The following is a 14,952-nucleotide window of genomic DNA, read 5'->3' as shown; positions in this document are numbered from 1 at the left end:
TAAGAAACAGAATGTCTCAAAAAGGCAGATATTCACACCATGAATATTTGAAACTTTAGATGAGTCTGTCATTACTACATGTTTGCCTTGGTGTTTGGGTAGCGCAATAGCTGGTCATCTCTTACTACGAGTGCAGCAATTGGATGTTCGCTGTGAAACAAAGACCACGGTTTGTTTTTAATTTCCCTTATACACAAAAGATTGATATATCCTTCTATACACAGAGTAGGCACTGCAGACGCACTCTAGGTGCATCTCTTGGTTCTCTCTTAATTGTCCATGTATATATTTGTGCTATTTTGGTTTAGTTATTTAAGCTGCTTATGGTTGTTACTTTTTCTTTCCCAGGTTCATGTTCATGCTTCAATACCAAATTCAGTACACTGCTAGCAATACTGATCGGCCATATTGACTTAATTTCCCCAACCAAAGACTGCTTCATAAACTGGCAATTGGCCCCAGCTCATAAGGTCTTAAACAATAATATATAGCTCACTGTTTTTGATACATCAACATTGCACCAGTGCAGAATGCTTCATACATATATAACATACTGCTTCAATATGAAATCAAGCTTAAATTAATCTACATGAAGTCAGAACAAGTCAAAGTCATCGTGAAATCCATCTTCATAAGCTCGAAGCGGTTTTACCATGAACTTATGGAAAACTACTGATAATATTACTATCAGTATGACTACAGAATTAGATAGGCATTTGATATAACTATATATATGCACTGGATGATGCAAAGAAATATTTGGAATTTTGAATCCATTTCTTTTCTTCTTTTTTTCCTTCTAATTTTTAAATATTGACACGTATAAATTGCATGTAGTAGTCTAACCAAAATATTTGTTATAGGCGGTAATGCTTCCTTTTTGCCATCAGAACTGTTTTTTGGTTCTTCCTCTTTTGGTAGGAAGAGGAGGAGCAGCCTTAGTTGATTAATGTCTTCTATTTATGATAGTATGACTATGTATTTAAGTTGTTCTTATGTGCAGCTTTAAGTTGAGTAATAGATTTCAGTTTTCACCAGTTATGTAGACTCAATCTTGATTTTGTTCATGTGTTGAATCTTTGAGGATCGATATGCAGGCTAACCAGAAAAGAAGGTTGACCGTAACGTTGGTGTAGCTGACTCATGCCATGGAAAAAAGGAAAAAGAGCAGAGAAAGAAATTGTATGGTTGAATGTTGTTGACTTAAGGACTTAGGAGTCCCTTAAACTTCGTTACAGTAGGGCATGGTTTTCAAAATTTCATCAACGTACTTGAAGATAACAGAAAAGAACAAGTTTGATATGACATTAAGCTACAAAATGTGGGCTTTTGCCAACTTTTGAAGTGGGTGGATAGTTGAGGTTGACCGTAACACTGGTGTAGCTGACTCATGACATGGAAAAAAGGAAAAGAGATCAGAGAAAGAAATTGGTGTGGTTGAATGTTGTTGGCTTAAGGACTGAGGAGTCTCTTAAACTTTGTTGCAGTAGGGCATGGTTTTCAAAATTTCATCAATGTACTTGAAGATAACTGAAAGATTTGAGTTATCTTTTGTGACATTTTATGGAATTACTTTAGCTAGTTACATAACTATTTGAATGCAGGAAAGTGTTTTATGGGGAGTACGAGTGCATAGGACCAGGAGCAAATAATACAAATAGGGTCTCATATTCAAAGCAGCTCAATGAATCTGAAGCAGCACCCTTTTTGGATGTTCCCTACATTGATGGGGATGAATGGCTTTTATACTCCACTCTTCAGCCTTCATGAAGATTACCATATGCACAATGATCAGTTTACTTATACTTGCTAGTATGTGTAATGTTCTCTCTCTCAGGCGTGTCGCATACTGATATTTGATTGAAATTCTCGTAACATACATGTATTGTCCGAAGAAAAAGAAAAAACACTTCTCAGCTACTAGGATTACTATAACATTTTTATTGTGAGGATATCTTGGAATCTCCCTAGTCTCTAGCACATTATGTGTTAACTTATATATTGTTGTCTGTTCACTCTCAATGTATGAATGTGTATTTGGTAGCTGCATGTGATCATGTTGTCATCTACTGCTTGTCATATACTGATATTTGATTGACATTCTCGTAACGTGCATGTATTGCCAGAAACAAAAAGAAAAATGCTTCTTAGCTACTAGGATATCTTGTAATCTTCCTATTCTCTAGCACATTATGTATATATTAACTTATTTATTATTGTCTGTTCACTCCCAATGTATGAATGTGTATTTGGTAGCTGCATGTGATCTACTGCAAACATTCAAATTAACTATATGATTTCATCACAATGCCTTATTGATTTTAAATTTTGTAGATTGTCTTGACTTGACTCTTGAATCAAGGACGTGAGAATCTTTAACATGGGTACTCACTACTGACTTTAAATTGTCTTGACTTGACTCTTGAATCAAGGACGTGAGAATCTTTAACATGGGTACTCACTACTGACTAGTGGTTGCAATTGACTAAGATAGTGTTAAAGCACTATTGTTGTTGATATGAATTTGATATTGTGTTAAAGTAGAGGAAACTAATATGTACAATATATTGAAACTGTTACAGGCGACTCTTGCTTGTATCCATATATGTTCAAGCTGAATCTGCAACAAAGTTTCACCTGCAGGAACATTGATTTTTTTATGCTCAAGTTAAAGCTTCTGACCTGTGGCTTCATGTAATTGCCTAACATCTTGAATCAAAGAAGACATGCTTGAATGCGATGAACCTCCTTTTTCCATGGCTCTTCTTCCCTTCTCTCCAATTTCTGTTGCTCTCTTTCTTCTCTTTTCTCCTTCTTCACCTCCATCCATCAGTGTTTGTATTGCCTTCTTCACCCCATCTTTCTTCACCAACACTCCAACTTTCTCTTCATCCCCCCATCTAACAGGAATCTCCACACCAACCCGAACACCAATCTTTAAAACCTCTATGATCAATTTTTCGTTAAGGAATTGCTCAGCAAATAGAGGCCATGTGATCATTGGCACACCAGAACATGCCCCTTCTATGCTTGAGTTCCAACCACAATGAGTTAAGAACCCTCCAATTGCTGGACTTGAGAGAATAAGAACTTGGGGAGCCCAACCCTTGATCAAAAGGCCTATTCCTTTGATCCTTTCCTCAAACCTCTCCTCCACTAACCACTTCTCCAATTCTTCATACTTCCCACATGTTTTGATTATCCAGATAAAGGGTTTTCCTGAGGCTTCTAAGCCTAGTCCAAGCTCTATCAGTTGTGATGGGACTAATCTACAAAGGCTACCAAGACAAACATAGATGACAGACCTTGGTTGCATTGATTCAAGCCATTGCAAGCATTGACTCTCATCAATTGAGAATTTGTTACCTCTAGAAAACCTATCTGAATTGCTCTTGTAGCATAAGGAAACTGGTCCAATGCACCAAACCTTTTTATCAAACACCTTCTCCAACTCTTCAGCACACCCATGTTCAAGTGCATTAAAGCTATTCACCACCGCCCCAAACGATTTCGCTTCAGCCTCTTGATTCTTGTCCCTGAAGTCATCCAAATCCGGTTGCGTGACAAATGCTCCTGGTAGCTGAGCCTTAGTGATCTCAATCCTCTGGGGCAGCCCTGGCACCACAAAAGGTTCAAAATCAGAAGTAACAGAATTGTGAGCATTATAGAGTTTGATGTTGTGAGAGCTCAGCAGTGAGAAGCAGCACATTCCATGGAAAACAATCCTTGGAATATTGAACTTCTGAGCTGTTTTTGAAGTCCACGAGAGGGCCTTGTCCGAGATTATGCACCATGGCTGAAGCTTCTGGTCTTCAAGGTACTTTTCTAGTGGTTCTTGCAGCATGCTCAGAGCCATAAAGAACTTCCTCAACAGATTTCGAGATGGCAAGGTGTCAAGACTCTCACTTCCCATTGGAAGTCCCACTTCTTGGCACGGAAATGGGATTTTCACAATGGATATTGGAAGTCCGGATTGATCTCTTGCTCGAGAAATGCATGACTCAAATCTTGAGGCATTGTATGGAGTCGTGACCAAGCTAACCATCACACCACGCTCTGCGAAGAGCCTAGCCATGTCTATCATGGGAATCATATGCCCTTGTGCCATAAGTGGCACTAAGACAAAGTGAGGCTGCTTCTTTTGCCTGGCTTGTGAAGCCATAGTAGACAGGAGATCACAAGGTATAATTTCTTGTTATTGATAAGATTGGTTATATATAGGTTGATATATGGAGCCGAAATAGGTGAAATCTAGTTACTAATTAGTGTCTCTACATGTGCGCTGTGTGACGACGAAGACATTGGGCCTCTAAACAAAGTATTGGTTTGTACATTTCTTTCTCAAAACTAATATAAAAGAAAGAAAGACCTTGTGGCTCTGATATAATTATGACAAAATTGAAACCCCAATTGCACATTTTGGGACTACAATATAAAGATCACATATAATAGTTTTTTTTTTTTTTTTTTATGGCAAACAACACATGACCGAAAAGAAAAGAGAAAAGTAAACATGGTGCTATGCTGTTTTTACATTGAAAATAAGCTAATTTAGTAGCTCGAAATGAGTGAAATATAGTTATGATCAGAAACTGGATGAACCCCTAAAAGTTTTTCTTGACTTGCAAGTTTGCAACAATAAGAAACTATAACGTTATTGTTGACCCAAACTTGAACCCAACTCCAACTACATGGACTAAATTGATCATCTCGCCTTTTGTTAAAGAAAAGGAAACACACGAAAATTTTGGAATTATACTGAGTAAGATCTTGAATCATCTCCACTGAACTCCACCTCCTCTGAACTTTTATCAACAATGCAGAGAATGTCATCCACACAAGCTATTGAAGAAAGATTTCCCAAGGATAAGAGACAGGGCTAAAGAGAAACATTGATTCCCAGCTTAATTCTTTACCTAATTAGCGGCTTCATATTAAGTCAGGTATCTCAAAACTCCATAGTATTAAGTGACTCTCACTTCAAAGTAAACTAGTCAAGGACTCGAAAAATCACCAACTTCATCATCTTCAAACATAAAAGATTGGCATTTTCCTCTTTCAGAAACTTAAAGTGACATTGTCCAGGAACCAGAGAAATTTGCAATACAAGAGAGGCTTAAACCATTGCAGAAAGGTAGAATACAGTACTTCCATTCAAAGTAAATTTGCTATCAACTGTTCTTGGATGGTTGATGCCAAGAGACATCATCACCCAATCAACAAATTGATTTCCTACTTAACATGGCTCTATACGACAATTACATAAGACACATTATTTCCTGTGGTCCTAGTTTTACTGTGATAATTCTGTGGTTCGTTCAGTAATGACAGCATCAAACCTTCAAGTGTTTGATGGCAGTATGAACATCTTTATCCCCTCTGCCACTGCAGTTAAGCACAACTTTGGTCCCATCAGGAAGAGTAGGGCAGAGCTTTTCTAAGTAAGCCAGTGCATGAGAAGTCTCCAGAGCCGGAATTATTCCCTCCAGTCGTGACAATCTTTTAAAGGCTGCATTAGGAGAGAACTTGATGATTAGCCCAAAAGCTTGATGCTTTCCAAGCAATAGCAATGTAGATGACAGAACATTGTAATATTTCATCAATCAAAGAACATAGTCAAAGAGATTAAGATCACCGAAAACATAAGGAAATTGTGGGCCAGCAAGAAAAATCACAACATATTAGAGGTCTCCGCTTGTTTATGATGTTATCCCGAGGACTATACATTTAGCTTAAAATGGGATGCAACCATGTATTAAACAGTAATGCTATGCATAGAGCATAAAGTAAATAAATTGTAAACTGTAAATCACATACCCTCCAATGCTTCATCATCTGTAATGCTATAGTATTCAGCACGCCCCAAGTCTTTCAGAAAACTATGCTCCGGTCCAACTCCAGGGTAATCCAAGCTATATGGCACACATAATTTTTATAATTAGTACACTATAAAGCAACATCACAATTGGTAGTCAAACATGTCAAAAGACTTCCATACCCTGCACTTATAGAATGAGGCTCAATAATTTGGCCGTCTTCATCCTGTAACAAGTAGCTCATAGCTCCATGCAAAACCCCAACATCCCCTTTGGTTAAGGTTGCAGCATGTTTGCCGCTGTCCAATCCAAAGCCTGCAGCTTCCACCCCAATCAATCGAACGTCTTTGTCTTCCACAAACTCATGGAAGAGTCCCATAGCATTTGAGCCACCACCTACACAAGCTACCAAAACATCTGGTTTCCCACCCCACTTTTCCAATGCCTGTTTTCTTGTTTCTCTACCAATTACCTTGTGGAAATCACGAACCATCATAGGGTATGGATGAGGGCCAGCAACCGAACCCAAAATATAATGAGTTGTCTCTACGTTGGTAACCCAGTCCCTTATAGCTTCTGAAGTAGCATCCTTCAATGTGGCTGTTCCAGCATGGACTCCCCTAACCTGCAGCTCAGAGAAAGGAATAAAAGTTTACAATTTGGAAAGATGGGATTGTTTAAAACAATGTATTCAACTCAAAATTAGGATAATAGTGCACATAATAGTGTTTTAAGCCCTTTCACATAATATCCAGTATCAAGAGAAAGACAAAAAAAAAGTGGCACTAAGTGTTAAATACAGTCACTTTCCTATAAAATGCATATCTACTTTCTGTGCGCAAAGAGGAAACATGTATGATGCATCCAATAGGCTACTTATTTCACTAAATCATGCCAAAAAGCACGTCATATGTTCTACAGAGATAAATTAAACTACCAAGACTAGATCTGAGACAAAGTTCAACGGGCAATATAGCAATAGCAGGTAGCACCATTGGTACTAACTCTAATGATAACGGTATGAAGAATCTTTATTTTGGTCATTATGTTCAGGACATACTATTAGTGAAAAATTGATGTGAAAAAATATGCCTAAATTCAATTCAGTCCAGTTCCATAGATCACTGAATGTTCACCTTGTAAATACAACCTACAATAAGATAAGGAAAATGTATCACTTAAAGGAAATGAATTGCAGACCATTGCATACCTCAGCACCAAGAAGCCGCATTCTGAAAACATTGAGAGCTTGTCTCTCCATATCTTGGGCACCCATGTAGATGATACACTGCAATCCAAACCGAGCACAGACCGTTGCAGTGGCAACTCCATGTTGACCAGCTCCAGTCTCGGCAATTATGCGCTTCTTGCCCAATTTCTTAGCTAATAGAGCCTGGGCAACAGCATTGTTGATCTTGTGGGCCCCAGTATGGTTAAGATCCTCTCTTTTCAAGTAAATGTGTGGCCCCTCACCATTAGGACGTTTGTAATGTTCAGTCAGCCGCTCTGCAAAATAGAGGGGAGTCTCCCTGCCAACATAGTCCTTCAAAATGCCATTCAACTCTGTCTACAATATCATACATTCCTCCAAACAATTAGGAAATTGCATTCAGCTAGTAACCAAGTAAAAGCACGACGATGTAGGCAAAACTCCTAATGTAAGAAAACTATTCATTTAACAGTGCAGATTCCATAAATCCTATCTACCACCACTTCTAAATTGAATGGGAGAATGGGAGAAAACCATAAGGCCAACAAACAATATTGTATTCAATAACCATCCGGCATCCAAATAATTTGACCTAGAGAAATCACGAATTCTACAAATTTCCGATAGTCCCAACAGATTAGGCATTTCTAAATTTCAAAATTATAATTCCACAGCCATATACTTCACCATTAGGACATGTTCACCATATTCAAATCCTCGATTGAAATCGAAAGAATTCGGTAACAAATCCCCCCATATTCAAATCCTCCTCCCAGTAACAAAATCTTCACTGATTGATTAAATCCGACAGATACTGAAACTAGCTACAAATTACACACAGATGAATTTACCATTAACAATTTTTCACATTACCTGAAAATCCTCGTCATGAGCGAGCGCGTGAAACGCCGTCTCAAGCTCGGTGAGCGCGTGCATTAGCGTTTCCGGGACGTATTTTCCGCCATACTTCCCGTACCGGCCAAAGGAATCGGGTCGAGGCAGGCCCGCCGGCGACCCGTTTGCGCTCTGGCTATCCATCCGGAGACTAGCAGCGGCGGAGTCTCGGGCGAGAGTGCAGGAGATGGAGGAAGGGGCGGTGGCACGGGAGGTAAATTTCCGGAACTTGAAGGGCAGTCGGGAGGAGTAAGGTTTTGAGAGCGGCGCGGTGATTAGGTTCGGGTGGGTTTTGCAAGCTGTGGTTGAGCTAGCGGAGGCTGCCATAGAATTTGAGAGAGAGAGAGAGAGAGAAGAGTGAATTGAGGAACTAGGGACCTCTAGGAGTATTCTACTATGCAGCGAGTGCAAGTGGATTGGCAAATTCAATACACGTCGTTGATATTTATCAATAATTTTTTTTTTTAATAATAAAAGATTTAAGTAAGGTTATGTAATCGTTTATTGTTAGGGAAAATTTCGCAAACAGTACACCAAGTAAAGGCCACTAATAATTCTTATACATAAAGTTCCAAACCAAACATTTCAGTACACGAAATCTTAAACTCGACCCACTATCAGTACACGATGTCAATTTTTGACACCAAAATGTCCATTATGCCTTCAGTACGTTCTTTTTTTTTTAATAAATTTTTTTTTTCTGTTATTTTTTTTTTCCTTCGTTTTTTCTGTTATTTTTTTCTATTATTTTTTTTCCTTCGTTTTTTCTGTTTTTTTTTTCTTCATTTTTTCTATTATTTTTTTTCCTTCTTTTTTTCTGTTATTTTTTTTTCCTTCATTTTTTCTGTTTTTTTTTTTCCTTTATTTTTTCTGTTTTTTTTTTCTTCCTTCATTTTTTTTTTCCTTCATTTTTATCTCTTTCTTTCTTTTCACATGACTAAATATTGGCTGAGTTACAAATATAAGCTGTAGGACCATAAATCTCACCAATTGGAGGGCAAGGGCGGCGTTGGAAGCGAGGGAGTGAGCGTGGAGGTGAGGAAGGCGGCGTTGGAAGAGAGGGAGTGAGCCCGGAAGAAGGAAGAAGAAAGAGATAAAAACGAAGGAAAAAAAATAACAGAAAAAACGAAGGAAAAAAAATAATAGAAAAAAATAACAGAAAAAATGAAGGAAAAAAAAATAACAGAAAAAAAGAAGGAAAAAAATAATAGAAAAAAATAACAGAAAAAACGAAGGAAAAAAAAATAACAGAAAAAAAAGAAGGAAAAAAATAATAGAAAAAAATAACAGAAAAAAAAATTATTAAAAAAAAAAAACTGAGGGCATAATGAACATTTTGGTGTCAAAAATTGACGTCGTGTACTGATAGTGGGTCGAGTTTCTGATTTCATGTACCGAAATGTTTGGTTTGAAACTTTATGTATAAGAATTATTAGTGGCCTTTACTTTGTGTACTGTTTGCGAAATTTTCCCTTATTGTTATTACTTACACTAATATGTCGATACACTGAATAATTTCTTTAAATATTAGCCATTTTGTTTACCTTTTCACAGGATTGGTAAAAGGCGTTGGAGACTACGTGTAGACTCCGTATTTATCGCATTGTTTCCTGAAAGAGAAATAAATTTGGCCCTAGGTGATAGATTCCATGAATATCTCGCGGTTACTTTTTTTTAGATTGAAATTTATTACCTACCGACCTCCACTTTCTGTTGTTAAAAAATTCTAAGCAAAATGCAACAATGCGCGGTCGTTTGGAGGACAACGTTACGTTGCTGTGCCGATTATGCAATTCTGCATGTGATGAGATCTTGGGACTTGGATTATAGGACCACTGTAGATTACAAGTGGTCCGATTGGTAAAGTGCATATGGACACGTATATAAATTATTTATTTCAAGGAAAGAAAGTTATTTATTTATTTTTATTTTATGGAATTAGAAATTAACATTTTTATGAATTTTTGGTTTAGTGTTTGAATATTAGGGAAGTTGTCGGGGAATTTGTTAAGAAATTTGTAGTCAATGTAATATAATGAGGGAAAATAAGTAACAAATATAAAGAAAGAGTGAGCGAAAATGAATTTTTCTTTTTGGGAAATTTTTTCAAACAGTATCTGAACTAAATGTCACTGTGAATTAACGTGCCTCAATTTACACTAATTACATTTTCGTACCTGAAGTATGAAACCCGACTACATTTCAGTACATATCGTTACCTTTTCCGTAACGTCCGATGCCATTATGAAATAAACGAGGGCAAAATTGTATTTTGACTAACCCAGCAACCCTTTTCTCTTCCCCTTCAGTCACCCTTTTCTTTTCCCTTTTAGTCAACCTATCCATATAGCATGTTGCTGATAAACCAGCTTTCAACTCTACCTCCTGCTTTAAAAATTCTAACATGTTGGGTTGGTTAGTTTACAAGTCTACTAATCTTATAGAGAATCAATATCAGTGGGATCTCTTTCAAGTATCATCCCTCCATCAACGATGTCATCAATAACAAAAGCATGGGCTACAGCAAGGGAACATCTAACCAAAGTCCAGAACCCTTCTCAAATGATTTGTGTGCCAACGCTGTGAATTTGACAAGGTCTCGCTCTCTTAATTCATGTTGCAAATCTCATTGGATTAAGAAAGAAAAAAAACCACTGACCGAAGAAAAAGCAAAAGAGAAAATTTCAGAATTGAACAAATTGTCGAACACTAGAGAACTTCAATGCTAAACCAGATCATCAAAATATTAACTTGGGTGGTCTCCAATCAAGATGATTCATACGTAGCTACAACTTATATTCTTGTTCTCCACATTGGAGCATAATTGCTTCCTTGCACAATTGAACTAATAGGGAGAAAGGGAAACTTTACCAAACTCTGAATCCTTGAAATCTCTCCTCCACACCCACCAAAATTAGCAAAGAAATTCAGTCAAAGAGGTCAGGGGTAGCATTACTATTCCTCCTGAAAAGTGCAAAATAGCCCAAAACAACACAAATAACAGCCACCAAATTGCCCTCCTTCAACAAAATCTTAAACACAATCCCAATAATCTCTCTAGTAATCTTCCTGCCTTCAATGACCAAACTCCTCCTGGGCTTCCCAAAGAAGGCCTCAAGGCCAAGAGAACCACAATCGCAATCCACGTCAGCCAAATGGTAGGTACCATCACAACCAGCGCTACAAACATGGAGAGCAGCCTCCATCAAAGTCGAGGAGCACGGAGGCGTAGAGGGCTGGCCACCCATATGACGACGGCGAAGGCTGGCCTTGTAATTTGTACCAGGAGAGTATGGATTTGAGGAAATTCCATGAGCTAGTTAAGAGTATCACATAGACTAGCACAAAAATACATACCCAGATTCTCCTTTTGCTCATGATTTTGAGGTACACCATGCATGAACGGACTGATATGCCCCCATAAATGTGCCAGGTGGCTTGCCCGTAACGGAAAAGTTAACAGCATGTATTTAAATGTAGTCGGGTTTTATAGTCCAGGTACTAAAATGTAATTAGTGTATAGTGAGACACGTTAATTCACAGTGACCTTTAGTTCATGTACTGTTTGAAAAATTCTCCCTTTCTTTTTTTATAGAAACCAATGGTGAAAATGAACTTTGAGGCACAGAAGAAACTATTTTCTCTGAAAAAAATTTATGTCCTCTTGTAGAACCATGCCAGATTGCCACATGGTCTGACGGCCCAATAGATAATGCCACGTGGATTTTTTTTGACACCTCATATCATGGTAAATTTACACTACATTCTACTACATTAAAAGTTTAAAACTAAACAACGTGAAAAAAAAAATTCCTAAACCTATCGTTAGCAGCTATCGCAAACTATATAAACCTTATCAAAGAAACACTAGAGAATTTTGTTTATCTCATCACCCAGAGAATTCACTACTACAATCTTGTTATTTTTCTATTAAGACTGAACTTCCTCTCTCCAACAATGAATAGAGATGCAGATGATGATCATAACCAAGGTAAACAAAGTTGTTCAATCATGTTATTTTAAGTCTTATATGTATGTACTTGGTACAAGTTCATAACTTGCTTGTGTTTTTCGAATTGGGTTCCAAAGCAGTAAGTCAAAGTTTGCTGCTTTAATCCCATCTCTTGTAGTTGTCGGATCACTCAAATGTATGAATATATGGGCTAGTTATGTCATCATGCTTTGAGGGTTTTAAATGTGAAAAATATTACTCAAATACATATATAAATGGACATGTATATAAATTATTTATTTCATGGAAAGAAAGTAATTTCTTTATTTTAATTTTATGAAATTGGAAATTAAAATTTTCATGAATTTTCAGTTTAGTGTTTGAGAAAATTTGGGAAGTTGTCAGGACATTTGTAGTCAATGTAATATAATGAGGGAAAATAAGTAACAAATGAAAATGAACTTTTCTTTTTTAGGGAAACCAATGGTGAAAATGAACTTTGAGGCATGAAAGAAACCATTTTCTGCCATCTTTTATGAATTTTCTTTCCTTTTGCATCCTAAATATAAGAATAAAATACCAATTCAGAAACCAAATGAGGCTTAACAACAAATTCGGAGAATTTTTCCTAACCAGTTTTTTATTATTATTATTTTTTTTATTATTATTTTTTTAAGGGGAATGAATATATACACACAACCGCATTAAGTCACTATCAAGAAATTAGATAAACCAAAGTTTAGACCCTCGAATCAACAAACTGCCATGCCTTTTTGGCCTAACCAGAGAGAAAATCACTAGCAAGTAACGTCCATTAAAGAATTGTCATGTTCAATTATTCAAAACAAAATAAAATAACATAAAATAAAATAAATACATGTCTCAAACAACTACAACACCCAATGAAATATCAAAAAGGCTGCCACGAAGTATAGTGATAGGACAGCATGTGTAACCACATCCTATATCTTCTTATCAAAAAAAACCACATCCTATATCTTACCCTTCCCCTATCCCATCGGTTATGTGAATGAGGTCGAAGCAAAAAATGATGAGTTTGGAGATTCACTGTCAACTCCGTCACCTTTAGCCTTGTTGCGCCGTCTACGATCGTCCTCTATTCTTCTATATGCTTCCATGGTTACCTGGACCGCAACCAGCCATTCCTCATTAAAGGTCAACCTAGCGGGAGCAATATCCAATACATGACGTGCATTTAGCCACCATCGATCCCGTCTTCTTCATATATGCTCATCCTTCCTCTAGTCAAGCGTGAAACCTCACCAATCTCAACAGCATTCTGATCAACCACTGGACATATTACTCCAGTTCTTGTAGCCGTAACCAACATCCCTTAAACCTAAAATAATAGTGTCTACATCACAGTTCACAAATTTTCTCAAAAAACATTAGGGATTCTTGCGAGGATATTGCGCAATTGTATGGATTCTTTCACAAGTTATTGAGTTCATGCAATGAGAATGAAAAATTCGGGTTATATAGGCTGACTGCATGAAGAATCACTTATCTCAATCTTTTCAAGTCTGAAGTATCGCACTCCTAATGTAATCAATCCATAACAATATATCATAGAGTTTAGGGAGAGGAAAACAGAGCGGTTTAGAGTTGGGGTTGATAGGAGCATAAAATGCAATATTTGCATTATTTATTTTATTTTATGGACTAAATATTGTTTAGTCCTTGAGGTTTTGATCAAAAAACACTTCAGTCCCTGGCCTCTGAATTTCACATGTTTAGTCCTCGTACTCCGAAATTTAGGACCAATAGGTCCTTTCTGTTAATCGTCCGTTAAAAGCTGCTGTTAAGTGGTTGACATGGTGTTTCCTTCCATGCCAACTCAGCTGCATGCTGGCATGCCATGTCACTAGTAAATTGTCCAAATTGACCCTTGCTTCATCATCCCCCATCTGCAGCTTAAATTCCCTCAAATCATTCATATATTCCCCTAAAATTACCTCCTCCAAATTTTGCAGAAATCTGCCAATTACACATTATTTTGCAGCCATCTGCGAATTGCACAAATTTTGCAGAAATCTGCCAATTCCAATATAAACTGATAGTATGCCACAATACCACAAGAAAAATCCTTACAAAAAAAAATCACCAAAGTATGGAAAATACCATAATCTGCCATTTCATTCATATTAATCCATAAAATCTGCAGCAAGCCAATGAAGAAGCTCTAGTTTACAAAAAACAAAAACTAGAGCATTACATCCTCAAGAACTGTTCTATCATGCATATACTTTAGCTCTAATCATCTTATCAAAAGATTAGAACTAGCAACCAAGTGGCACAGCACAAGGTTGCACAAAAAAAGGATGGCTAATTTCATTTGCTTGGCAGCCTAACACTTCATCAATTTGCAGACCTATTTTCCGTTTCCTTTACCTGAATTTTCTCTTATCCTTTGAGATGATCTTGTTGGTGTTGCAACTTGCTTGGTTGATGCCCTAGGAGCTTGTGGAGGCCTTGAACTTGTGCTGGTTGAGGTAGCTTGAACATGTCTTGAGGTAGTTGGGGCAGATGTGGCTTGTCTAGGCCTCCCTCTTGTTGGGGCAGATCTATTTGCTGCCAAGCTTGCTGCCTTCATTGCAGCCCACTTTTTCTAGACACACATGAAAAAAATAGATTCAATTTAACTTGAGAATGAGACTTTTAAGTGCAGTAGATAGTAAAAATGGCATGCAACATACCCTTTGATACTGAGCTCTTTCCTTCACTCTCTATGTGGTGACCCGAGAGGGGGGTCCCACAGTAAAGTGGTATCAGAGCACTAGGTTCCGAAGTACTTTTGAAGTTGTTTTTACAAATCTAGCAACTCTTTTCAAAGGTTTCAAGTGTCGAATTTGGTTAAGCAAAACGCTTGGTTTTCTTGGGCATAAAAAAAAAAAAAAAAAAGATGGTATGTTTTCGACGTCCCTCCTTTATTTTGTTCTTCCCGGAGGATACAGTATTGCCTTATTTCACTTGCAAATATTTTTCCTTGAGGCTACTTCCGAGTCATTCAAAGAATTTCCAATGGATTTAAAAAGCAAAGATACCTTTGACGTTCCTTG

The 14,952-nt window shown here is 37.3% G+C and overlaps 2 protein-coding genes across 2 annotated transcripts; both read right to left on the bottom strand.

Annotated features, from left to right (window-relative positions):
* Positions 1-1,097: 1,097 nt before the first annotated feature.
* Positions 1,098-4,236, bottom strand: LOC133734568 (UDP-glycosyltransferase 73D1-like). Its single transcript, XM_062162191.1, has one exon. The coding sequence runs from the start codon at positions 4,160-4,162 to the stop codon at positions 2,669-2,671; it is 1,494 nt and encodes a 497-aa protein (XP_062018175.1). The 5' UTR covers positions 4,163-4,236; the 3' UTR covers positions 1,098-2,668.
* A 789-nt stretch (positions 4,237-5,025) lies between these two features.
* LOC133734566 (tryptophan synthase beta chain 1) lies at positions 5,026-8,326 on the bottom strand. The gene is made up of 5 exons (XM_062162190.1): positions 7,900-8,326; positions 7,027-7,383; positions 5,999-6,441; positions 5,818-5,912; positions 5,026-5,509 (listed from the first exon to the last, which is right to left on the bottom strand). The coding sequence occupies exons 1-5, from the start codon at positions 8,245-8,247 to the stop codon at positions 5,334-5,336; spliced, it is 1,419 nt and encodes a 472-aa protein (XP_062018174.1). The 5' UTR covers positions 8,248-8,326; the 3' UTR covers positions 5,026-5,333.
* Between the last annotated feature and the right edge of the window lie 6,626 nt (positions 8,327-14,952).

Source organism: Rosa rugosa, chromosome 2, assembly GCF_958449725.1.
Source record: "Rosa rugosa chromosome 2, drRosRugo1.1, whole genome shotgun sequence".
In the NCBI taxonomy this organism is placed as follows: domain Eukaryota; kingdom Viridiplantae; phylum Streptophyta; class Magnoliopsida; order Rosales; family Rosaceae; genus Rosa; species Rosa rugosa.
This window is presented reverse-complemented; position numbering and strand designations above follow the sequence as displayed.

Excerpts from the sequence above, each read along its gene's own strand:
- LOC133734568 (XM_062162191.1), bottom strand. The coding sequence starts at position 4,162 with ATGGCTTCACAAGCCAGGCAAAAGAAGCAGCCTCACTTTGTCTTAGTG.
- LOC133734566 (XM_062162190.1), bottom strand. The coding sequence starts at position 8,247 with ATGGCAGCCTCCGCTAGCTCAACCACAGCTTGCAAAACCCACCCGAAC. Across the intron at positions 7,384-7,899 it reads CTCATGACGAGGATTTTCAG|ACAGAGTTGAATGGCATTTT; the intron begins GTAATGTGAAAA and ends ATGATATTGTAG. Across the intron at positions 6,442-7,026 it reads TGCGGCTTCTTGGTGCTGAG|GTTAGGGGAGTCCATGCTGG; the intron begins GTATGCAATGGT and ends TCTGAGCTGCAG.